This window comes from Dermochelys coriacea, chromosome 10 (assembly GCF_009764565.3).
Source record: "Dermochelys coriacea isolate rDerCor1 chromosome 10, rDerCor1.pri.v4, whole genome shotgun sequence".
NCBI lineage: Eukaryota > Metazoa > Chordata > Testudines > Dermochelyidae > Dermochelys > Dermochelys coriacea.
Window position 1 is genome coordinate 78,826,207 of NC_050077.1, and position 24,785 is coordinate 78,850,991.

Sequence of the window (24,785 nt, forward strand, 5' to 3'; positions counted from 1 at the left end):
TCACTTCAGGGCTAGCTGTTGGGACCATGCTGGATTGTCTAACATCCTATTATTCTTTGGACAATGCCATTCAGAGAGTTAGAAAGGTGATCATTGCTGTCATAGGTAAAGCAAGAACTAGAAATCCCCATTTGTATTTGAAAGCCAGAATGAGGCACATTGTAGGAGCAAAGAGGTATAATTCACAAACTACATAAAGACTCAAGAATGGGTTAAAATCTGACCATGCTTGATTTGACTAACAGAAATGTCAGAAAAACCAACCTTTCGCCGGTCTGTCAACACAGATCTTCCCAAAAATTAAGCTGGACACTGAGTTAGTTACATGGTCCTTGTGCTGCGCAGACGCATCAGAGAATGTCACACTTCCTTGGGTGGATTCTTGAACGGGCAAATACTGGCCTATCACATCCTTCATCTTCCTCTTTTCTTCTTGCTGACATGCATGTCCTGAGTCCGCTGCCCATTGTAAGAAGTCAGGGGAAAGTAGGTGGAAAGACAGGGAAGGAAATGGTAACATCACACTAATTGTAGTGGAAAATCTAGTCCCAAATTCAAGGTTAAACTCATTTGGAACAATGGAGATGGAACACGTGAAAATTTGAGCCCAGAACATGTTCCCCCAGAGAAAAATTCATTGACGAGCCAAAGTTAGGTAGGAAAATCTACAGCCTCTAAACCTGGTGTGTTCAGCGGGGGCATGGATTGGCCAATTGTGGATTGGGCAGGGGCATGACTTTTCTAACCCCTGGTGTATCCTGAGTTCCTTGGGGAAATCCCATAGATCAAGAGATCCTTGCGGACTGGGAGGCCCAGACACCCTGAGCCCCACATCCACTGGGGCTTCTTCATTGGTATCTGGTCTAACATCACTGTCCAGGGGGGAGGAGGTACAGAGTGGAAGCTGTCATGGCTCTGTCCCATTCCTGCTCAGCCAGCTAGCGGGACTTGAACACTGAAGAGTTCATGGAAGGGGGGTTTTGAGGGGAGGCTGCTGTACAATAGATTTGAGGTGGATTCCTTGTCCATCAATGTCAGAGGGGATGATCTGGCCTATGATGAGGAAGTTCAGGAGGCAACATCTACATCTGAAGTGAAAAAAGCGGCCCCCAGAGATCTGTAATCCTGAATGGCAGAAGGATGGCAAGAGTGGGCCGTTGAGACCATCACTCTATACTAAGGATTTTCACTTTAATATTAAGAGGCAAAAGTAGAGCAGTGCAGAGCGGCTAAGATGGATCCACAATCTGATGAAACAGGTTTAGTGTCTGAATTAATAACTTGTCAGAGGAATTCCCCTGGAAGAGCAGCGGCACAGACAGAATGTGATCCAGGAAAAAATCCCTCTGCAAAATGGCCAAACATGTTTCTTCCTTACAAATCCAGCTGTAGAGCCTCTCTGTCAAACACGCTGGAAAGATGCAGAATGCAGAACTGGGGTTTGATCTCATTAGTTAGCAGGAAGGTTTATTCAACAAAGCAGGGAACTGGTGTAATGTGTTAACCCAGTGCCCCATCTGAAAAGTAAAGCCATTTAACTCACTCCTACTGCTGCAGGATTAGTGCAGTTATTCTTAGCAGAAGTGATGTTCACAATAACCATAGTCTATTGCATTATGCTCAAATAAATTTGTTAGTCTCTAAGGTGCCACAAGTACTTCTTTTCTTTTTGAGAATACAGACTAACAGGGCTACTACTCTGAAACATAGTCTATTAACGTATTTAAAAACTAGTCCCTGCCCATGCTAGGAGATACTTAAGGAACCTCTCTATACTATGCAACGCTGCTGACTCATGTTCGCCCTGAAGCAGTTACTGTTTAATTAAGACAAGGGGCCAGATTCTTATTAACTCTAAGGCCCCTTTACTTTGCTCTGGCCATATAAAGAGGCCTTAAAGTGAGCATAACTGTAATTTACACTCACTTTAAGACCCCTTGACAGCAGTGTAAAGGACCCTAGGTGTAAATAAAAATCAGGGTCTTCCTATTTTAATTACATATGAAAACCTCATTAAAAGAACATCAAGGTTGCAAAGTCAAGCACTCAGAGATTAGGATAGGCCAGTATTAAGGTTGCCTGTGCAACCTTAATTCAGCCCCTACATGTGCATATGATACAATCTTTAACTACATTATCACATTCAAAGGCACATCCCTGACACCAAGGGACATCCTTTGACCCCCTGCCAAATTCCAAGCCCCTGCTCCAAAGCATGGAGGCGCTAGAGGTTCTCAATCAAATGATTGTAAGAATTTTTTGAACATGGGCAAAACACTGTATTTTTGCCCCAATCTCATTCTCAGAACAGCTGGACTGTTCTTGCTGAAACTTTCCCCAATATATTTCATCCTAAATACTTAAAAGTTTGGCAAAGTTATAAGCAATTAGAAACAGAGTCTTCTAATGGGAAGTGTCGGACAACCTTCCTGTAACAGAGAGAAAAGGAAGCGTGGGGTTATAGCGGATATACAGGATTGGGGATGAAGAGGGGAGGAGGCTTATTTCCATCTCTGCCGCTGACCTGCTGAAGTGACCTTGGGTAAATCACGAGCTTTCTGTGCCTCAGTTTCCTCAGCAGCAAAATGAAGGTAGTAAGACAATTACAGAGGGTCGGAACAAAGAACTGCAGAGGGAGAGCAAGATAGGGATGTGTAGGAAAGAGAGAAAGGATGTGTTTGCAGCTGAGGTTTGCAAAGAATGGGAGAGTCAAGAAGACAGAGAGGTGGAGAGTACGTGTTCTTCATGGCAGGAAGTGCAGAGGAGAAGGCCCTTGTGCCTACAGGGAGGAGACTGTGTGGGGGGACACAGGAGGCCAGTGCTGAATGACAGTGGGAGCAAAAGGGCCATGGAGAAACAAGATAGGCAAGAGCAAGTCCATGAGGCAGGTTTGGAAACCAGGAAGGCAATTTCAGTCTGGCTCCTGAAATGGATGAAAAGCTGGTGGAGCTGGAAGAGGACTGTGGTGACGCATTCATGCTGCTGTACGTGTGGGAATGCATGGAGCAGCATTGTACACACACTGAAGTCTGGAGGGCTGGGACTTTAGCAGGCACTAGACCAGGTAGAAACCTAGCCAGTGAATTATCCTTCCTAAAGCCCATTTATGATGCGTGAGTGAGATGCAGGAAACATTCAACAGGAATGGCGATTACTTCTTGCTTCTGCTCAGCACCACCACTTACCATACTGCTTGTCTTGTCTTTTCTCGTGCTTCAGTGCTTCATTCAGAAAAAGAATTCCACGATGCAGCAAAGCGGAACGACATAGCCAGGATGGAAGAGCTTATCAGGACAAGGGTTAACGTCAAAGCCAGAAACAATGTAGGTGCCTTTTGCTTTCTAGCTGCAGAGGGGACCCTCGGAGCTGCAGCCAGCTGAAAGCGTTAGCATCCAAACTGTGTCTCCAGACATAAAAGAAATGTTACTCTCCTCATTAGTTGCTCCTCTGGGCAAAGCGTAAAAGCATCGACCCAGGGCCAAGTAGTCAATGGTAGAGCACATTCTTCAGTGCATTGAAATCCAGGGAGTTGCACCCTGTATCAAAGTTGCTGCCCCAATGCAACCCCTCCTGGCTGTATGCGGCATTGCAGCATCTTTGCCTCAGTTTCCCCCCACTGTCTTTTAGCCTACTGCAGCCATAGTAGCGTCCTGACTCTCCGGCCGCAGCACTTTGCCACAGAGTCCTTCACCGAAGTCCAACAAATGTAAACAGAACCAAATCTTTAGCCCAGCTGGGCTTAGCAGACAGTCATCTTGTCACAGACATGCCGCTCCTGCTCTGTTATGGCCGCCTGCCTAGACACAGGCTTCTGTGCCTTGGTCAACCCCGGGGGCTCAGGGGCTGGCACACTCCTCCCCTCACTCAAGGGTCCAGGCAGGGCTACAGCTCCTCAGGGCCCTTGGCCCCAGTCAGGCTTCTGGCTCCCCCGCTGGAGTAGCCTGTCTGCTCCTCTCAGCCTTCCTTCGGGCTGCTTCCCAGAGAGAGGAAACGCTCCACTCCCCCTCACTTCACATCTTGGTCTTCCCCCTGCCAACTGGGCTCACCCAGTTTTTCATGGATGGGGGAAACAGTTCCCCTCTCACCCAGCTGGCCTTTATCTCTAATTAGTCCTGGCCCATCCTCCTGGTTAATTGGCCTCTCGGGCCCATGTTCACCCTTTCACAGCATGTATGGCACAAACACCCCATGGCCTAAAAGGATTTGAAAGCTGTAAACACTGCGGAATGAGAGGAGTTGATTAGGGTGATTTTGAGGGGACATAACTAAAAATGTCAGGATGTTTACTAATAGTGAGGGTCACATCAGTCTCCCTGGGTGATGATGCACAGAGTATGTTGCAGCTCCAAAGACAGGCTTTGATCCCACACTCAGAACTCCCCTGTACTGGTCAGCAGAGTCGTGGGAAATTGGGGTGCACAAGGAATTCAGACTTGGGGCCATACCTGAAGATTTGTTCAATCCATCCCTTTATCCAGGTGCCGCCATAGCTCTCCTGATTGCAGAATCTGAGCAGCTTGTTCTTTGGACGGTACCACTCCTTTTACGGGCTGACTTTTCCAAGAACAATGTGTTTGCAATATGTGCCCAGGCCCCTATTCCAGAGCAGGTCCTTGCACAAGAACCCATTGTACTTACTCACTGGATGGGGCGCTGCATGAACAAATGGGTCCCTCCCAAGTATTTACAGAAGTGCTTTGGAAAATTACCCCTGAAGGCCATAGGTTGAGATTGTCCCTCACTTTGTTTCCCTTCGGAGAGATCTCATGCATTTAGCATCAGTCCTACTTGCTTCCAACTCACTCCAGTTTTTAAAAGAAAGTGTGTTTCCCCACAATATAAAGCTATATGGCCCAAAGACCTTAGTGGCTCAATCCTACAGTCCTTGCATTGCAATGGGAGCTTTGCCTGCATTTAGATTCCAGGGTCTGGCCCTGAACCTGCAAAATCCAGGGTGTCCACTTGCCCTTCATTTTCTGTTTCGTTGCAGTACCGCATGGTGCAAGATGCAGCGTGGTGCATGAATACGCACTGTGGGTGATATCCTGGCCCCACGGAAGCAATAGGAGGTTTGCCATTGACTCTGCTGCACTGGGATTTCACACTGTGCTTGTATCCATCTTCCCTTTCCCTTTCCTCCTTTCCAGACAGACAGGACTGCCCTGCACTGGGCCGCTGGAGCTGGGAACGAGCAAGCCGTGCGGCTGCTGCTGGAGCTCGAAGTCCCGGTGGACGACAAAGACAGTGTATGAGTATGACTCTCCTTTGCAGCCTATCTGCAGGGGTTGGGGGCGGGGCATTTGTCCTAAATTTAATGTAGTGCTGGTAGAAGGCAAGGGATCCGCATCAGCCAAGCTTCCTTCTGATTGTCTCAAAGCACTAGGGGTGAGAAAGTCATTCAGGGTCAATGAAATCCCTTCTGACCTTAGTATCTATGAATCTATGAATCTATGAAAATCCTTCACCTCTCTGCTGAGGCTGTGAACCAGGCTGCCAGGGGGGACCAGCTGGATGAGTCCGCTCGGTAGCGAATGGAGCCCAGCAAACCAAGCCAGCAGATGGGAACAACTTTCTGCCAGTGGCTACTAGATGCTAGCCTAGAGGCAAAAGGCTGCTTAGCGGTCACTGATGCAGCTCGCACCCAGAGCTGGGTTCCTGGTGATGAGACAGGGAGTGGGGCCAGAAAACGGGAAAACACTGAAACATTTTCTTTCTTTATTTTTTTATCTCCATTCAAATTTCCTTTGACATTTTGAAGAATGACGACCCGCAGCAATGTTTGGGGGAGCGGGCGGGGCAGGGAAGGGCCATCGCAGGAAGGGTGGAAATGGCTCTGTTTCCTTTGGCACAGTTCGGAATGAACGCGCTTCTCCTCTCTGCTTGGTTTGGCCATCTGCGTGTTCTTCAGATCCTCGTGAACGCCGGTGCCAAGGTCAGCTGTGTCAACAAGGTGAGGCAACTTCCTCATGCATTCTGATATCAGCTATTCATTGCCAGTAGGTGACAGGGAGAGAGAGAGGCGAGGGGTAATTTCAATCTAGTCTCCTGTGTGTAATTACAGTGGGGAAAACCTGGGAGTGCTGAGAAAGCAGGAACCAGGAAATGACTAGGAAACCTGATCTTTATAAGCACTGCAGGGCTGTCTACACTGAGGACCCTGTTGCAAGGGTCGCTTTTGAGCTTCCGCACAGAGCATGATAGTTGTACCCATACCGGTGTCTTCTGAAGCATCTGTCTCATAGTTCTAATGCCATTAGTCCTCCTCTTACATGATTCCATTGCTGTCTGGGGGTGTTCGAATCTTATAGTTCATTTTTGTAATATTATAAGAAGAATATACCCATGCGCTTAAATCGAGCTATAACTCTTCCTCCCTGCCATGGGCAATAAACTCTTCCAGATCTCTCAGCAGTCGAATATGTGTAGCAAACCCAGGGGAATATGACGGTCCGTATTCTGTGCTGTATCACTGCTTTTGAGAGAAGTGATTGGGTGTCGTATCGCAGCTTCCACATTCCCGCACACCCAGACTCATGCCATCTGTATACATGACATTCCTGCTGAAGGAAGGTCACTTCCCAGGAGAGTGTTATAAAATTAATTCATGTTACATTATGTCACGGTTATGGTGTTTGCACAGTCTGGCTGCTCTGGTGATGAGGGTGTGACATGCAGGAGCATCTGTAAGAGGTTGATGGTTAAAGGTTATTACCTCCTGTGACATGGCAGGGGCAGCAGCCAGCAATTCCAGTAGCTGCTGTTCCCTCTGCGATATCTGACATTCGACTCCATCCTCTCTGAAGAGGATCTGGCCTGGAGAGTGGACCTTATAGCCAAGCTGCAGGGAATTTTGGGGATTCAACCTAAATGAGTTGAAGTGGCCTTCCCAGTTTGGAGCTGTTCTAATCTCTGTCAGAAACCTTTGAAACCAGCATGTGTGTGTGTTGGGAACTTGTATTTTTATGAGAGAGGTCCACAAGCCAGTACACCCACCCTGCACAACAGAGAACACGAACCTTTTACTAACGATGAAATCAGAAGACTTGAGCCATTTTTATGGCAACTATACAAAACAGCTAGAGATAGACAGTGAGTTTATTATCGTGATGGGACAGTTTCTTTGTGGTGATTGTACATTTTTTGCCCGGTCTATGATAAACACATGCTGTAAACTCCCATGACTGTGTAATGCAGAGAAAGGTTTACATGGCATTAGGAAGAAACATTGCAACACTCACTACCATTATCAGCTGCTTTAGTCCCTCTCATCAGCTATTGGTATTCTGTACTAATTTCAGAGAGGAGATACGGTATAATGGTTGGAGTGGGGGAGTAGCTGTCCAGGTTCTGTTCCTGACTCTGACTCAGTGTACGGCTGGATAAATTACTTCATCTCTTCGCATCTGTGTTCATCTGTAAAATGGCTATAATAATTTTTGCTGCAAAGCTGTATACAGCTTTATCAGCTCAGGTTTGTATGGCACTTTGAAAGTGTAAGATGGAAGGTGCTATAGAAATGGACAATATTACAGTCGAACCTCAGAGTTACAAACACCGGGAGAATGGAGATTGTTCGTAACTCTGAAATGTTCGTAACGCTGAACAAAACGTTATGGTCGTTCTTTCAAAAGTTTACAACGGAACAGTGACTTAATACAGCTTTGAAGCTTTACTATGCAGAAGAAACATGCTGCTTTCCCTTTACTTTTTTAGTAGTTTATGTTTAACACAGCACTGTACTGTATTTGCCTTTTATTTTATTTTTTGGTCTCTCCTGCTGCCTGATTGTGTACTTCCGGTTTCAAATGAGGGGTGTGGTTGACTAGTCAGTTCGTAACTCTGGTGTTCATAACTCTGAGGTCCTACTGTATTAATAAATAAGCATTAGATGTGTTTAAAAAACAACCTCAGTTGGGCCAGAGCACATCGGTTCGTAGAAGCAGTGAGCAGCCATCTGCAGCACATGCTGACCTAGCTGCTAGGTAGTGCCAGATAGGTTTTCTAAAAGGAACAAGCTGTTAAGAAAAAATCAAGCATTTCAACTGCCGATTCAGTAAAGAAGTGTGATTTTCTCCCTCTGCAGAATGGCAGGAACCTGCTGCACTGTGCAGCTCAGAGAGGGCACATCAAGGTGATGGAGTTCATTATGGAGGACCTGGAGGATGTGCATGTGGATAAGACAGACAAGGTAGCAAGATGTTGGACCACTTCCAGTTTCATAGGGCCTAATCTTGCTCCATTGACATTAATGGGAACATTCCCATGGACTTCAACAGGAGCAGGATCAAGTCCTCGGGGCCAGATTTTGCACTCAGATGCACACAGGGGGCAAATCTGGGTTGTGGCTTTAAGAACATAGCAGGGCTGACTCCTTATTCACACCCAGATTCTTGATACCTTTACTGATGTTAAATAGCACCTCATTCTAACAATACTGCACGCCTATTAAAGTCAATGATGCCACTCATGGAGTAAGGTGCTAGACAACATGGGCAAGGGAAGCAGTGTGGCCTAGCAAACAGGACACTTAACCATTACTGAGGAGATCAGGGTTCAATTCCCAGACCTGCCACCGGTTTGTTGGGGGACCCTGGGCAAGTCACTTCCCTCTCTGAGCCTCAGTTTCCTCATCTGTAAAATGAGGATAATGATACTGACCTCATTTGTGAAGTGCTTTGAGATCTATGGATGAAAAGTGCTGCGTAGGAGCTGGGGATTATTAAAATTAAGGGTATCACACTCCAACCTCTGGTTTTCAAGCAAAGACCTGCAGCAGGAGGTGAATCTTATATCCCACCAGGACTTCGGAGCTGTGCTCTGGCTCTGCTCCAGCTTCAGGCAAAAACCTGCAGCTCCACTGCTCTGGAGCTGCTCCATGCTCCAGCTCCGCTCCAAAGCCCTGAATCCCACCTCAATGGTGATTTGACTCTGGCTCCAGTCAGTAGAGAACTCTGCAGCTAACACCCTCTCTCCCATGCTAGTCCCTTGGAGTTTCAATCCAGGTTCCATTAATTGAAGCCTGCTTCCCTAACATAGCTGATGCAGTGGGGCATGGGTAATAGATTCCTTTTCTTATTATTATATCTCCCACAGGTCTTTTACTGATTGATTGCTGCTGATGTGTTCAAGGTGCAGGCCTCTTTTTCAATCTGTTAATAAAGAAAGCACTTGCATTCACAAGGCACAATTCCAGCACCACATTCTGCCCTCCTGCACACAGAACCCTCACTGATGTCAATACCAGCCCTTTCTTTCCTTACCACACAGTTCCTGTAGTGATTCATTCATTTTGCTGCTCAGAAAAGTGGGTCGATTGTGCAAATTACCTTTAGCCGAAACCTTTATTAAAATAAATGACTCACCAGATAATTGATGCTGCAGATAGTTTTCCTTTTCTCTTTTTTAAACTGTAGTTTCCTTGTGATAAGCCTTTTACTTTCCCCTCTGCCTGTGAAATAAATATTGAGATTAACTTGCCCTTTTATTGTGCCAGAAGAAACCAAAGTACACCAAAATGTTCATACCCGGGGGTGGTTCAGATCAGCTTATTTCTATAGGATCGCCTCTAAATTTAAAACAAAAAATATTTTGCTACTGGTGATTTATATTATTACCTTTAAGTTACAGCACTAATAACTGGGGGTTGAAATACAAACAGCCTGCCAGGATGTGAGTATTCACAGAGACATTATTTTTGGGCCTTTAGCAAAAATCATGGTGTTTGTGCTTTCCCAGTTTTCCACATTTCTTCTTTTTTTCTTTTTTCTTTTACCTAAAGATGGACAAGACGGCGTTTCATCTGGCTGCAGAGCATGGGAGGTTAGAAGTGGTGGAGTTCCTGATTGGGTCAGGTTGTAGTCACAGTGTTAAAGACAAGGTATGGAAAGCAAAAGCCATTGGACAGGGCCAGAGAAATGTAACCAGGGACTAGATGGCTTGAGGGACTGTTAATGGGATATGGAGCTGGGTAGCTGGCTGAAATCTAGCGCAAGTGGGTTGTGAGCATAAGCTCATCAGCTAGTCACACAGTGGTCTGCATTGTCTGTGCCAAGGAAATTTCTGCCCAGCTGTTTACAGTCCAAGTACACCACCGTAGTGGTGTAGTGGGGCAAGGACAGGGGTGACACTCTTCCCTGAGCTTTCTGGATGTCGTAACTCTAAGGTACATTGCGATGAAGTTGCAACCTGACTCTACCAGAAAAAGCCATCCCATTGGCTTGTCTGCAGGTAGATGGTAGGCCCCTAGTGGGGAGAAGGACACAGTGGGATTTCTATGCTTGGGCCCAGACTGAGAGGAATGACAGATGAAAGAATCATCTGTTCAGTCACCTAGATCAAGGAATGTACATACTCCTATGATTTGCTGAACATTAGGGGCACTCCTATATTAACTTTATGGGAGATGTCTCGGTATCTACACAAAGGAGACAGAAGACATTTGCCCCATTCAGAGAAGGTCCACGAGACCAATGCACCAATTATCTGTAGTGTGAAATCTGAGGCATTACTGACACTACAGTGATAACAAGATCCTACCCCAATGGGGGACTGATACGTGTTCCGTAACAGTAATAATTCACATCAGCTAGGATATAAATTTGGGAATCTGGGAGAAGCATATTATTGTTACAAAGTAATGTTCAAAGTATATTAAGAGACTCCTAGACCTCCCTTTGATGCACTAAAGCATTTTCATCAGAATGTGATCGTTTTTTTTCTTAAATGATGATTAGTAGATAAGAGAATGACTACAGGAATTGCAGTCAGACGAAATCACCCTAAATATTGGTTTGCAGAGAGTTGCTTTGTCTGGGTACTTGATCATGTAGTTTATTTACACACAAAGCAATGTTTATTTGCAGGAAAAGAACACAGCCCTACATTTGGCTGCTAAAAATGGGCACCCCACAGTGCTGCAAAAGATTGTAGAAACTGGACTGGGCCTAGAAGAAAAGAACACGGTGAGTGAAAAACAAACCAGACCAGAGCCTCCCTTTCGTCCTTAGTGGTGATCTCCCACACCAGCTGATTTAACCAACCCTACTGGCCAGGACTGATGGGGACTGTAATGAGGTTAGCCGGGGCTTGTCTCTCTCTAGGGCGGCGGGGACCCCCACAGCCTCACTAAGTTTGGGAGGAGGTCTAGCAGGGAATTAGTCTGGCCACATGAGTCTTCCTCCACGGCCTTTGTGAGGGCAGAAACAACACAGTCGGCAGCCCAGGTCCTAGGTCAGGGCGGGGCAATGGTGAGTCAGGTGCTCACGGCCTCAGGCAGGGGCTGAGCAAGAACAGTTTATCCACAGTGAGAGGGGGAGACGGCTACCCATGAGTTGGGTGGCAGGGGGGGGACGCAGGCCCTCCCACTCCACCGCGTCCCAGCCCGGGGCCCCAGCAGCAGCAGAAGACCGGCTGCTGTGTCGGTGGGGATCCTAGCCACAACACACTGACGGGGGATCTGGCAGTGCTGCAGCCAGACTAGGGTCGGCTGCCCCCGGGCTACTTCCGGAGTCCCCCTCTTGAGGGACCTGGGTCAGGGTGGTGTCCTCGGGGGGTCCAGCACCATGGGTTCCTTGGGATCGCGGGTGCAGGGCAGGCTTGGCCACTCCTCCAGGTAGCTGGCCTGGAGCAGGCTCGGCCAGCCCTTGCGTCTGCCATAGGTCGCCGGGGCTTCCCAACCGGGAGGCTGGAGGCGTCTGGTCTCCCCTGTGGCTGCTCTCTCAGTGAGCTCGGGGGTCGGGCCTTTATACTTCTTGTGCCACGCCTGACCCTCTTGGGGGTGAGCTCAGAGCTCCCAGGCTCCGCCCACTCTGGTGTCTGGAGGGGCTCGTCTCTCTCTGGGGCGGCGGAGACCCACACCGGCTCACCACAGGGACTGTATCTAGAACAAGTTTATGTAGCTATCTGGTTTTATTTAAAATGCACTGATCCAAAGTGCGGGGCATGTGCACAGAATATCGGTGAAAGACAAAATACCTGTTGGACTAACAGCCAAGACCAAAATCCCTCATTGTGACGCTTGTTTATCTTCTCACCCCTGCACATTCGGGATGCCTAAGCAGCTAATGAATTTTGTTTTCAAATAAATCGTGCTGAAACAATGTTGACTTAGTCACTGAACAAATCACCCTTCTATCTGAGATCTTTCTCTCTACAGACAAACATCGAAAGAGTCTGTGATTGGAACATAGTTAAGTCTTTCTGGTTTTTTGAGGTTTATGCATTTCATTTTGGGTGTTTATTTTCTTAGCAATTTTTGATTTTTATGTAATGTCCAAAAATCAGGGGAGATTCAGGGCTTTCTCTTTGTATATACAGTAATATACAGTGTAATGCGTAATCTCTTTGTAATGTTCCCTAGTGCAATAACAGTACTGGTTCAAACAGCACTACGTTAAAGCACATTAGGGAACCTTTAGTGCACACCAGCAGGGTCTACATGGACCAATTAATGTGCAAGACATTAGCGTGCTTCAGAAATCATACTCCCATAGTCCACATTACTGCTGCATGTAGACAAGCCATTAGATACAAGGAAGCATTTCTGCTGTTTATTGGATAAACAAAAACAAAAAAGAAATCAGTATTGGGGATATTTTGTCAGTTAAACCTAAAATCAGGAGACCTAAACATAGTTAAAACCCTGGATAGCAAATACTGGCTCAGAAAGTCCTTAGCAATTGCAGGGCACACTACTAGTTAAGTTTATCAGGTTCCCCTTATATCCTATTTAACGCTCTCTTTGCAGAGTAAATAAGATTCTGGTAATGTGACATTTGATACTCCCTGGGAGTATATGTTTTAATTACTTTATTATAGTGTGTTCTTGTTGATGCACAAAAATATCTTTAGATATTAAGATTAAGATTGTGACCTTTTTTAATCAAAGCTAGTAAATTACAGGGTTAGGCATGGAGTCCTTTTCAAACTCACTCTTTTGTGCCTAGGTAGAATTGCACTAGCTAATACGTGTGGGTAAAATCACTTTGCTTACAGACCCTCTGGCAGATGGATTAAAGAACAGTGTATTAGATATGACTGATCAGAACATTCAGAGTCCCATGCTGGACTCAAAACTGCCACTGCAGTCAGTACGGAGCGAGGCCGTCACTGTATTGTTAGCAGTGTGTGTTAATTTCCTTCCTTTTTCTAACTGTAGGCTGGAGGGAGAATGAATCCCTGGTCCTTAGAACCATGATTTTAACACATCAGTGGTCGGGAAGACAAGTTGCCAAAGAAGCCCAAGTTAATAAGTGGACTCTCCCACCCCACAACTGTGGCTTGTCCTTCCCTCTGAAACAGAGAGTGACACTTGCTTTATTAGAGGCTCTAACACCCTAAACTAGCATGCCCATGTCAAGCTCGTTCTGCTGTGTTTCCAGGAAGGTCTGACTGCTCTGCACTTGGCTGTGGAAGGTGGCCACTACGACTGCGTGAAACTCCTCTTGGAAGCTGGTTGTGACGTTAATGCCCAAACCCAGGTGAGCAGGAACGGTCTGAAGATGATTCTGTCTCTGAGCACTTCACGTTTGTGCTACCTGTAGCAACTGTGTGGCTGGCACAGCCTTTCACGCGAGGTCAGCAATGCACACACACGGCTAATCTCCATTCACCTTCTGGAATGCTACTTCTGTTAATAAAGTATCAGTGCAGGTGGGAAAGCCATTTGCCAAAAGGCGAGGCCTCAAACACTTGAATGTGAGATGCTTTACCCAGAAGGTCCTGGCCCAGGCAGTTGCCATTATGGTATTTTGTCTACAAGTACCCTGGAATTTGTAGCAAGGTCTCACTTTCAATCCCAGCTTTGGAGGGTCATTAACTTCCTGTTATTCTGTCACCAAACACAGACTGACTTGTTCTCTTAGTAACCCTGCCTTGCAGAACATGGTAATTCACCTTCTCAGGGGACAGTGCAGCTGGGAATCAGCCAACAGATGAAGCACTTCTTCAGTGCCATGCCAAAGGGAACAAGCATGCCATCTTTTTGTCATGTAAAGTCTGGCCCAGGATGGGAGAATTGTTCACCAGCAATTAAACTGAAGTTCCCTCCATGGGGATGGAATCTAATAGTGCTGTCGCATCAGGCTGATTGAACAGGTATCATCTTCCCTCTGAAAACACACACTGTCTGAGAGAAGAGGACAGCCCAGAGAGATATAAGAATATTACAGGGAAAAAACAATACCCAGTGAAAGATCATTAGTGTTTTCTGAATGATATGGGGGCAATTGGGAGATGGTGAAACTCATCTGAATTTTGTATCTTAGAGAAGATTCCCTCTAAATGGGTCAGTCCTGCATTCCTTGTACTGCCAAAACTCCTGATATCACTGCAGGACATGGGCAATCAAGGCCATTCAACCAAATCGTTGCATTCCCATGTGAAAGTAGTTATGGCTTTGGTTGTGGAGCTAGCCAGTTGAAATCTATCATCCTAGAATTGTCGCATCCTTAACTGTGTGCACTGCTTTCCTCCCTTTCTCCCCAGTGGAAGGAATGCAGGGAGAACTCTTGGGGTGGCCTCTAAAACAACAGGGATCACTGGGAAGCAAAACGAACAGAGGCCCTGCTGGAAATATGTCCTTTGGCTTGATAAAGGTCCCAACTAATATCAGCTGTGTTGCTGTCTTTCTCAGAAAGCAATGACCTGCCTTCATTATGCAGCTCTCCATGGCTATGAAGACATGGCCAGGGTCCTTGTTGATGCAGGAATCTACATAGATGCAGTTAATCATGTAAGTCACATTAAATGGCTTTAAGCATTGATGAACAGATAGAGCCAAATTCCAGCTTTCTTTTCTTTCTTCAAAAAAAATACGGGGCTCCATTCAACACTGCAAAAGTATGTATTGCTGCGAGCCGTATTGTGGCTAATCACAGCACTCCACTCAGCCAAGGCAAGATCTGTGTCAGGGAGAACATGTCCTCTGATCCTGGGCCCTGCCTGAGAATGCCCCTGGCCAGCTCAGTTATGGAGTGCTTACCATATGGAGGGTCCCTTCATGTCGCGGGGCCAGAATTGGGTAGAAAACTGCTGCTCCTTCAGGCCACCCTGAGTCTGTATGCACCTGTGTGTAGACTATCACCAGGCATTGTCAAGAGAGCTGGTTCCAAGAAAGCAGAGTTCAGTTGCTGGTTGGGTTTTATATGACAACAGTAGCTGCAAGCTTGTTCCCATTGACTTCAGCGGGAAGAAGGCTAAACCTAGCTGTACATCATTCCCTGGTAGAACCTGGAACAATCCCGGTTGTAGTTTATTCATTAAGCCAAAGGCTGCATGAATGGAAGTTAAGTTTCAGAAGTAGCCATTGTGTTCCAGCCAAGATGCCCTTGCTGTTAGGAACCGGGACGTAGGCTGTCTGGCCTAGTGGGCAGAGCAGGCATCCAGGTCAGAGAATGGAAGTGGGGGTAAGAGCCAGAGTCAACTGCCAAGTCCCAGAGCTAGAGGGTTGAGCCAGAGTCAGGACCAGTAATCAAAGATAAGGATTGGAGCTGGGGTCGGATACCAAATGCCAGAGCCAAGGGTGGAGCCAGAAGTCAGAACACGGGGGCAGAGCCAGGATTGGTAGCCAGTGGTCAGGAGCAAGGTGAAAGGGCAGGAACTGGAGAGTGGCATGGATCAGACATGGAGCAGGAGCAAGGCGGGAGCGAGGAGCTGGTCAGGAACAGGGCTGGATCAGAATTGCAAGAGGCAGGCAAGAGCAGGGGCCAACATGGAGGCAGCAGCAGGAAGTCTGCACAGCTGCTCAGACAGCCCACGTGGCTCACTTCCTGGCTTAGGTAGAGGGTCTGAGCCAATCAGGCAGCTGCAGGCCTTGGGGGCTCTGATAGACCGTCCTGTGGTGATTGACTTTCCAGGTTTAACAAGATGGTGCTTTGCTCATCTCCCTTGGTGCTGACAAGTTAGCGTCAGCAAGCCATGGCCCCCATAGCCCCAGGATGCAGACCTGCAACCTTGGATCCTTACATTTCCCCCCTTACAAGCAGACTCCAGGAACCCAGGCTGTGTGTGAGCTAGAGATCCCAATGTCTTTTCCCCCTCATATGCAAATAATGCACCTTCTTTCCACAGCAAAATGCATCAGCTATGCACACTGCAGTGCTGCAGAACTTCCCAGCCATTGTTAAACTCCTCATCGACACAGAGTGCAACTTGGACATCCCGGATAAAGTAAGGCTGGGAACCCTTCCATCTCTGAGACGTGAACCACATTAACCAAGGTTTTAAATCAGCCAGTTCTGAGCAGGGGTGGGGAAAAGAACAACACTTTTAAATGTGGAAAACGTGGAAGTTCAGCTCCTGAAACATGAAAACAGCTGAATTGTTCACATTTTCCAAGCAAATGCAGGGCCTGGCCCTGCAAGTGCTCTCTGTACATGGAATTCTTGTTGAGTTTCTTGGGTGATGGAGACACAAAGTTTGCCAATTCAGCCCCTCACCTCTGAGCTGTACACAACGAGAGAATTTCAGCACAGAAGGATATTTTGAGACCATTAAGAATGACTGAAAATGGGGAGTAAGGATGGATTTGGTAACACAAATAGATCTTTATCACCCAGCATTTGATTTTAGTTATTATTCATTCTACTCTTGCAGTTATCTCAATGCACACTTGCTTGCTTCATGCCTGCATCAAATTGCCACATTATTTTGTTTGGTTTCTTTTAAATTTCCTGGGATTTTCCAGAAGTCCTTCAGTATGAAAAAAAAAAATCACTACAGTGGTATTCATATTGACCTGCGGCCTTGCGTGCCATAGAATGTTGATGGGAGAATTACATTGATGTTGAATGGCATGAGGGAGAGCGGAACATGCTCCTCTGTACACACTTAGCCTTGTCTCCCATTACTGTTATAAATGGCCATGTTTCTTCCCATCGTTCCTGGCAAGCATTTCCTCCCAGGTATTTCATCTTGCTTCTGCTTTCTTTTTACACAGAGGCAGCAGACACCACTCCATATTGCTGCAGAACACGGGAGACAAGACATAGCTGAGATGATTCTCATAGCAGGAGTTAACTTGAAGTTAATTGATAAGGTAAATATCCTTAGGGATGGGATAGATGCATGGGGATTGGGAGGAAAGCCATGTTTTGTTTGATCTCAGCCCATTAGTAAAACTGACAGTGTTCTTAACATACAAACATTTTCAAGGAATAAACAGTTAAAATAATGCTTTTTGGGGAGGGAGCAGAGGGTGTTGAATTTTTGAAGGGGATGTGAATGAGTCTTAGAAAAGTACAGGGTAGTTCACACTTTGCTATGCAAAGTTCTCAGATCCGACTCCTGCTACTGCCACATATTTTCACTTATAATAACTGAACAATGTTATTTTGTAACAATCATATAAAGTATAGGGATTATAGTGCAAAGAAACATTTTAATGGGTAAAAAAATAAAAGATCCAGTGTCTGTAGATCTGAAATGCCCAGCATTCAGTGCTCTGCTTGCTGGGGAGAAAAAAGAAATCCCAGAACTCCAATTAACTAAAAGAATTTTAAGACGACCTGGCAAATTCTGTTCTTTGTTCTGAGAGTGTAGCTGGACATATTTGCATATTCAGGAAGAAAACTCAAGAGCATTCAGCCACAGGTTAGGATCAGAGCTACAATTTGCTATAAAGTTAAACAACAGCATGTTTTATAAACAAAAACCAAATCCAATGACTTAGCCTTAGGTACAGAACCGAAATAACTGTTTGTTGTTGCCACCATCTGGCAGCTCTTGGAACTAGAGCAGCGGTGCTCAACCTTTCCAGACTACTGTACCCCTTTCAGGAGTCTGATTTGTCTTGGGAACCTCCAAACTTAAAAACTACTTGCTTACAAAATCAGACATAAAAATACAAAAGTGTCACAGCAAACCATGACTGAAACATTGTTGATGTTCTCATTTTTACCATATAATTATAAAACAAGTCAATTGGAATATAAATATTGTACTTACAATTCAGCGTATAGTATATAGAGCAGTGTAAACAAGTCATTGTCTGTATGAAATGTTAGTTTGTACTGACTTCGCTAGTGCTTTTTAAGTAGCCTGTTGTAAAACTAGGTAAATATCTAGATGAATTGATGTACCGCCTGGAAGACCTCTGTGTACCCCCAGGGGTACGCATATCCCTGGTTGAGACCCACTGACCTGGAGGAAGACACTGCACAGAGAAAACGTGCTTGCTATATTGAGGACATTTTATCCTCAGTACAAAGTGAGAACTCTTCGTTACCAAAAAGCCAACCCCAACCCAGAATTCCTCTCCTGGTATGCTGCATTTATTTTTGATAACTGATAGATAGATAGGTTTCAGAGTAGCAGCCGTGTTAGTCTGTATTCGCAAAAAGAAAAGGAGTACTTGTGGCACCTTAGAGACTAACAAATTTATTAGAGCATAAGCTTTCGTGAGCTACAGCTCACTTCATCGGATGCCGATGAAGTGAGCTGTAGCTCACGAAAGCTTATGCTCTAATAAATTTGTTAGTCTCTAAGGTGCCACAAGTACTCCTTTTCTTTTTGATAGATAGATAGATAGATAGGAATGGGACTGGAATACATATCTATCTATCTATGCACACACAGAGTTCATGCAACATACTGTTCATACATTAATAGTCAAATTGACCTGTGTCGTTTTCTAGGAGATGGTTTCTGTTCATGCACGAATTGCAGAACTTTGTGGGATTACACAGATCAGTTCCGATTCATACACCTCAATGAATCTGTTGAACAAAGGGCCATAGTTTTTCTCAGTCTTAACATGTACTGGGTTGTGCCCTCGAAGACACAGGGTGCAAGCGTTCGTTACTCTGTGAATGTCTGTAAAGCGCTTTGAAGCCCCCTATTCTCTCAGTGGTGAGATCAGAGACATTTTGGGCCAAGTTGTGGTTGCTCCTGCCTGGGCGGGAGAGGGCATGCAGAGAGGGCATGGTTGCTGTCGGAGAGAGGCATAGGGAACCTGGATCTGGGCGGGGCACAAGGCAATTAGCAAAGCTACCACTGGGCTCCCAGAGCGGAAGAGAAGGCGAGCACTGAGTGGCATTCAGCACTCTAAAGGGACAGATGACCGGCTGGGTTGGGAGAGTGGCTAGAGCCTGCCCCCTGCACTTAGTGCTCAGTGGTGCAGCAAGTGCCATTTTGAGACTCCCTCTAGCACCCCCTGGTGGCACTAGGCTTGCAATGCACCCTAATCCACCTTTCAGAGTAGCAGCTGTGTTAATCTGTATTCGCAAAAAGAAAAGGAGTACTTTTCATCTGAAGAAGTGAGCTGTAGCTCACGAAAGCTTATGCTCAGATAAAGTTGTTAGTCTCAAAAGGTGCCACAAGTACTCCTTTTCTTTTTGCAAATCCACCTTGCCTATATAAATGTTGCTGATCCCCTTAATTTGGCTTCTGTAAACCCTTCTCCTATAACAACAGGTAAAAATAATTCTGCTTTATCCTCTTAAAGAACAGGGAATAAAGTAATGGTGGATCACATTTGTCTAGCACCAGTAGTAAACAGGGTGTTTCAGCTCCAACATATGATGGAAGCTCCATAATCACTGCAGATTGATGAAATGGAAGGATAGTCCAATGGTAAACGTGCTGGCCTAGGACATGCGTTCAAGTCCCAGCTCCACCCCAGACTTCTTGTGTAACCTCTGAGACATCACTTTTGTCTTTCTGGGCCGCAGTTTCCCATCTGTAAACTGGGGATAATAGCATAATCCCTACATTAAAGACTGGGAGGTGCTCAAAGACTATGGTGACAGGGGGATCCGATTATTCCCTTAAAGAGACAAATGGCAAATATATATTTTGGACACAATTGTTTGTTTTTTGTTTTTTTTAATCCCCTCAATTTCAGCAAGGAAAAACATCCCTGGATGTAGCTGCCCGGGGCAACCATATCAACTTGGCGGACATGATTATCAAAGCGGATCGATTTTACAAATGGGAGAAGGTAGGGATCATGCACTGAGCCGAGTATCCCGAAAAGCATCCTTCCTACGGAGACAATTCTCTGTGCTCACCAGTACGAGGGGAAGAGAAATGCAGAAAATCCCATGGCAAACAGCTCTTTGTTTTCACTGCCCCCTTAGAAAAACAAACAAACAAAGCAGCCCACAACTGTACAAAGCCTTTGCTTATTAATATAGAAGTCCCTGCTGTTAAATATCCCAGGCTGCACTGGGAGGAAGGGAAGCTGGATTTTCACAGATATTTAGTTACCAAAAGATCCAGATTGGTGCCTAGTGGGAGTTTATAAAGCACCTAAGAAGATTACGCATCTAGCCCCCATTGAAAGTCAAAGGGAGTTAGACACTGTCACAACTCCCAGTCAAGCGCCCCCTCTTGGCCACTTACCAGACTGCTGTGAGGAGATCCCGCCAGTGAATCCCCCGGACGTTTTAAGCCTCTGGAGTCTGAATAGATCCCATGCACTGTTCTTATCTTGGGGCCCCTAGACATGCTCTTGGTATCATCTACCTAGCAGCCCCTCCTAAGAGCTCAGACCTCGCAGTCCAACTGCTTAGTCCCTGGAACCAATGCTGACCCCCAAGATACGCTCATAGCTTAACACCTTCTTCCAAAACTCCTGCTGCATGAGTATTCTGGCTATAGTTTACTGCTCGCAGGGGTACGTGCTAGGTATAGCAGATAATGTACAGACACTCTGCACAGGATCCTAACACTTTACTGCTCTTTCTTTAATAGCACGACACACACAAAGTTCTAAAAAAAATAAATCCTACCAGGAATGCCCTGGAGTCTCCAGGAATTAAAGATGAATCTTCAATTAAAGATGGTCATGTGATGAAACCTCCAAAATTACATCCATCCAAAATCAGCAAACCTAGCACCTTCTTACCTCAGTTCCCTCACCACTCCAAAGTCTTCTGGGGGATTGGGCGTCTGGGGTCATCCAGTGTCTTCCTGTTGCAGTGCATGGCTTGGGTTCAGAAACACAGAGCCTTCTCCCCCACCTCACTTCTTCTCTCTTTGCCAGTCCATCCCCTTCCTTCTACCTGCCCAAAACATCCTGTCTGTCTCCCCTCCACCCCCCAGGAGTTATAACTGCCTGCTTTGTCAGCCCTGTCTCCAAGCTGGAGAATTTCAGCTCTCTCCACTCCCTGACTTCCTTCAGACCAGAGGAGAAAGTATCATTCTCCCAACTCAAACAAACCCATTGGCCCAAGGTGCTTCACTCTGAGTAGACCCATAGCTGAGTTCCAATGGCCCAGCATTGTCCCTTGTCTGGGAGGTAGGCTTGTCAGCATGGTAGATACACACTGACGGAGAGGCATTCCTGATACCGCAGCTTTCATAGCAACAGGATATTATCAGCCAGAGTTCTTAAATTGTAAATAGGTTTCCCAGATCACCACCCCAAGCAGCACCTGACCTGTTTAGGCTTCCTTGTAAATCCCAGCAGGAGTTCTTGGAGGATGGTCTTGTAGCGAAGGCCTAGAGCCAGGCTATTGGATTCTATTCCAGGCCCTTAGACAGGCTACCTGTGTGGCGTTGGATAGTCACTTGCCTACATCACAGGCAGTTGTGAGCTTTCATCCATGTTACTGAAGCACATTATTCAAGAGCATCAGACAGAAAGCACTGCAGAAATGCAAAGTGTTACCTGCATGGGCTTCTGTAGCCAGGATGCCATTAACAAGATTTATTAACCCACAGAATTGGGCTAGGATGAAACAGGACAGTTAGTAAAACAGAAACGTGCTATGTCAGAATGAACTTAAACTGCCCAGTGGCAAGGCTGTGGATATTACAGACCAGCCATTACAAACAAAAGCATGGTCAGTCTACTGCTGGAAGAGCACATGGTCGTTTTAGTCCAGGAAATGTTATTAAGGATGATGCTACTGCTGCTGCTAACTATCCAGTGTTAGTTTCCTGTTGTCATCAGAATGTCAGCATGTGGAACATTATAGCCTATAATCAGGTAATGCGAACAGAGGGCATAGTTCAGCATAGCACTGCTAGCAGGAACGTTAAATTGCTTTTTGGAAGTGAAGGGATTCATTGTTCAGGGTTGTGATGTTTTGGGGGTGGGGGTGTTCTCTGACCCTAGAAAAAATGTGAAGCCTCACACTGAAACTCCCATTTTAACATCATAGGACAATCTCAACAGTGACTCTGACTCCTGGGTGGCAAAACGCTTAACCTTTAAACAAGATCACAGGCTGGAAACACAGCACATTCGCTCAGTGATGTGGAGATTAGCTACTAAATACCTCAAACCCAACGAATGGAAGAAGCTTGCACATTACTGGAAATTCACTGATGCACATATCAGAGCCATTGAGCAGCAGTGGGCAGGTATAAATCAGATGGCCTCTCATCTACGCCAAGCATTTCCATCTCTTTAATCTATATATTGCTAGTAGATAATTCTCCAGCAGTGGCACTGGGCCACATGCTAAGGAAGCCACCTGGTTCAGATGGAGCAGCCACAAGCTTGCGTTTGAAATGCTTTATACAATAAATACAAAAATATGTACTCACCTGAAAATGACTAGTAGGGAAGTCCACAGCTCCTAAACAAGGGGCCTGCTTCTTCTCCCTGGCTGTTATAGAAACAGCCCAAGCATAAGAGTCCTTGTCCCTAAAGGGAAACTTGATTGCTGTAACTGACAAAGCAAGACAGGTCTGAACACCTTCCTACAGAGAGAGGGCATTTTCAGGCAAGCGGATAAACATTCCTTAATGTTCCGCACAGGGAGACCACAGACTTTCAATAGAGAGATTTTATTAGTGGTGGTCTTAAGGGGAGCCAGCTTCCACCAAAGACCCTGGCCCCACTGGGCCAGTTTATTCTTAGCTTGCCCCTCTGATAATTAGGTGTAGATCTAGAGAAAAGCATTTGGAGGGCCACCAAAGAGAAACCTGCGCTGTGACCCCAGCAACGTATTCCTGCCCTCCCAAGGAACAGGCAGTTCTTTTTCCCTTTTGGCTCAGCACACGGAGAACGATGGAGGCAGTTAGAAGGGTATGTCAGGACAGACTGCATTCTGAGTTTGGAAATATCCCTGTGTTTGCGAATCACAGCTCTAAGTGGAAGCATAGAAGAGCCCAAAGAGTCATACATTTGAACAAAACATGCTCTGCCAAATTCAGTCATTTACTTGCAGGTGGCTTTCAGAAAACTTTCAGTTCAAGGGCCTGGGTTGCCATAAATAAGTTATGTGAAGTCACACACACCTTTTTTTTTTTTTTTTTTTGCAACCTATTCCATTACATCTTTGACATTACTTTGGATGTAGTACCAAGGCTTTTAAGGGGCCAGATTTCTTGTTGAAGTCAACCTATTTTGACCCAATCCTTTCAGCTAACCACAATTTCATTCACTTTCCCGAGGTCCGTGCCTTGTTTCCTACTCCTGTTTTGCCAGGGAGCTGCAGTTGGGGATTAAGAGTGTAAGCAAAGACTGAGGTGCTCTGAAATTCACACTATGAAGGTTATGGGAATGTCACTGCTGAGATATTTTCAGACAAGATGTAAGCATGACCCATTAAAAGCGACATAAATTTGTCCCATCAGTAAGAGACTGTAATCCTTAGCGTGTCCAGATAGATTAGGCCAATAGATCGGAGTAGAGACCATTATCTTTCCTGCAATTTTGTTCTCTCTTAGAAGCCTTCTAAATACCTGTGCAGCTTTTGAGCTCTGTCCTTCCAGGAGAGCAGGGAATGCTGCCAGGGCAGCAGTTAAGATGTTTGTCCTCCTGCAGAGCCATACATAAAACAGTGCAGAAAGGGGGAGACAGGGCTCTGGTTTTAGGGACCTGAGAAAGTTATTCAGCAAAATAACAGAACATGAAGTACTTACACCTACAAAATGCAGACTGCATCAAAGCTACTGTAGCACCAACCCATTCTGTCCTGGCCAAAAACAGAACCAATGTGCTACCTGGTGTGAGTGCAGGCAGCTGAGAGTCCAAATGGTTTAAGAAGTTGGAGTTGCTGTTTAAAGAGCAGCTTTGTTTAATTTCCATATCAGATTGCTTCAATTAAAACAAAAAAAAAAGTGTGGCTGGGCAGCAAATAGGGCCAAATTTACCCTCACATCCATTCACTCAATTTCCACCACCGTTGAAGGGAGTTCCCACGGGTATAGAGTCAGAATTTGACGCAATCTACGGCCACCATGCAGAGTGAAATACGGTTTCATCCATGTATCATTCTTACCAGGTACTAAAAGCTACAGGGAGCATGGCCACAGAACGTTGCTTATTTGGCTTCATGGTGTGATCATGGCAGGAGAAAATCCAATCAAAGGATTATACGAAGGCCTGGTGGGGATTTGTAGAAGAGACTTAGCAGGTAACAATCTATCACTTTCCTTTTCCTTTGAGTAATACAAACTTATCACCATTTGAATTAACCTTTTAATACATCTGTATTTAATTTCTATAGCTGTTGTGTAATATAAGTATAGCCAGTGCTTTTTCTAAATACAGTCTTAAGCTATTAACATCCTCAAAGTCCTCTAGTACTTAGGAAGTTGTCTTTTCCCGCCTTGTTTTATGAAGTATGCACATTTATACGTACTGCCGGGCTGTTTCTCCTGCCGCTTTGTATCTCCCATTCACCAGAAGCATTTACTAGAGCTAAAATACCCACACCCAGACACGTAGACCCTCCTTTAAGTAAGTAGGATTAAAAACCAGACTGAGTAGACACCCATCAGGAGTAAAATTTAAAAAATCAGCACTGATGTTAAGCTGCCACTCAGTACAAAGGTACAAGTGATATTTCTCATTCTGCTTCCCCTAACGGGTGAGAGGAAAAACACCT

General features: G+C 45.7%; 1 protein-coding gene across 6 annotated transcripts in view; it reads left to right on the top strand.

Moving 5' to 3' along the window:
* Positions 1–24,785, top strand: part of ANKDD1A (ankyrin repeat and death domain containing 1A) — a 35,304-nt gene that overhangs the window by 9,274 nt on the left and 1,245 nt on the right. Inside the window, exons 2-14 of one of the 6 annotated variants that reach the window (XM_038419445.2) lie at positions 3,220–3,323; positions 5,148–5,246; positions 5,852–5,950; positions 8,084–8,188; positions 9,779–9,877; positions 10,863–10,961; positions 13,380–13,478; positions 14,633–14,731; positions 16,069–16,167; positions 16,937–17,035; positions 19,841–19,936; positions 22,107–22,308; positions 24,180–24,311. In XM_038419445.2, coding sequence (XP_038275373.1) covers positions 3,220–3,323; positions 5,148–5,246; positions 5,852–5,950; positions 8,084–8,188; positions 9,779–9,877; positions 10,863–10,961; positions 13,380–13,478; positions 14,633–14,731; positions 16,069–16,167; positions 16,937–17,035; positions 19,841–19,936; positions 22,107–22,308; positions 24,180–24,311 — 1,431 coding nt within the window. Of the gene's footprint in view, positions 1–3,122; positions 3,324–5,147; positions 5,247–5,851; positions 5,951–8,083; positions 8,189–9,778; positions 9,878–10,862; positions 10,962–13,379; positions 13,479–14,632; positions 14,732–16,068; positions 16,168–16,936; positions 17,036–19,840; positions 19,937–22,106; positions 22,309–24,179; positions 24,689–24,785 lie in introns of those variants that run through there. The other 5 variants (XM_038419444.2, XM_043493411.1, XM_038419446.2 and 2 more) reach the window with 5 other exon arrangements.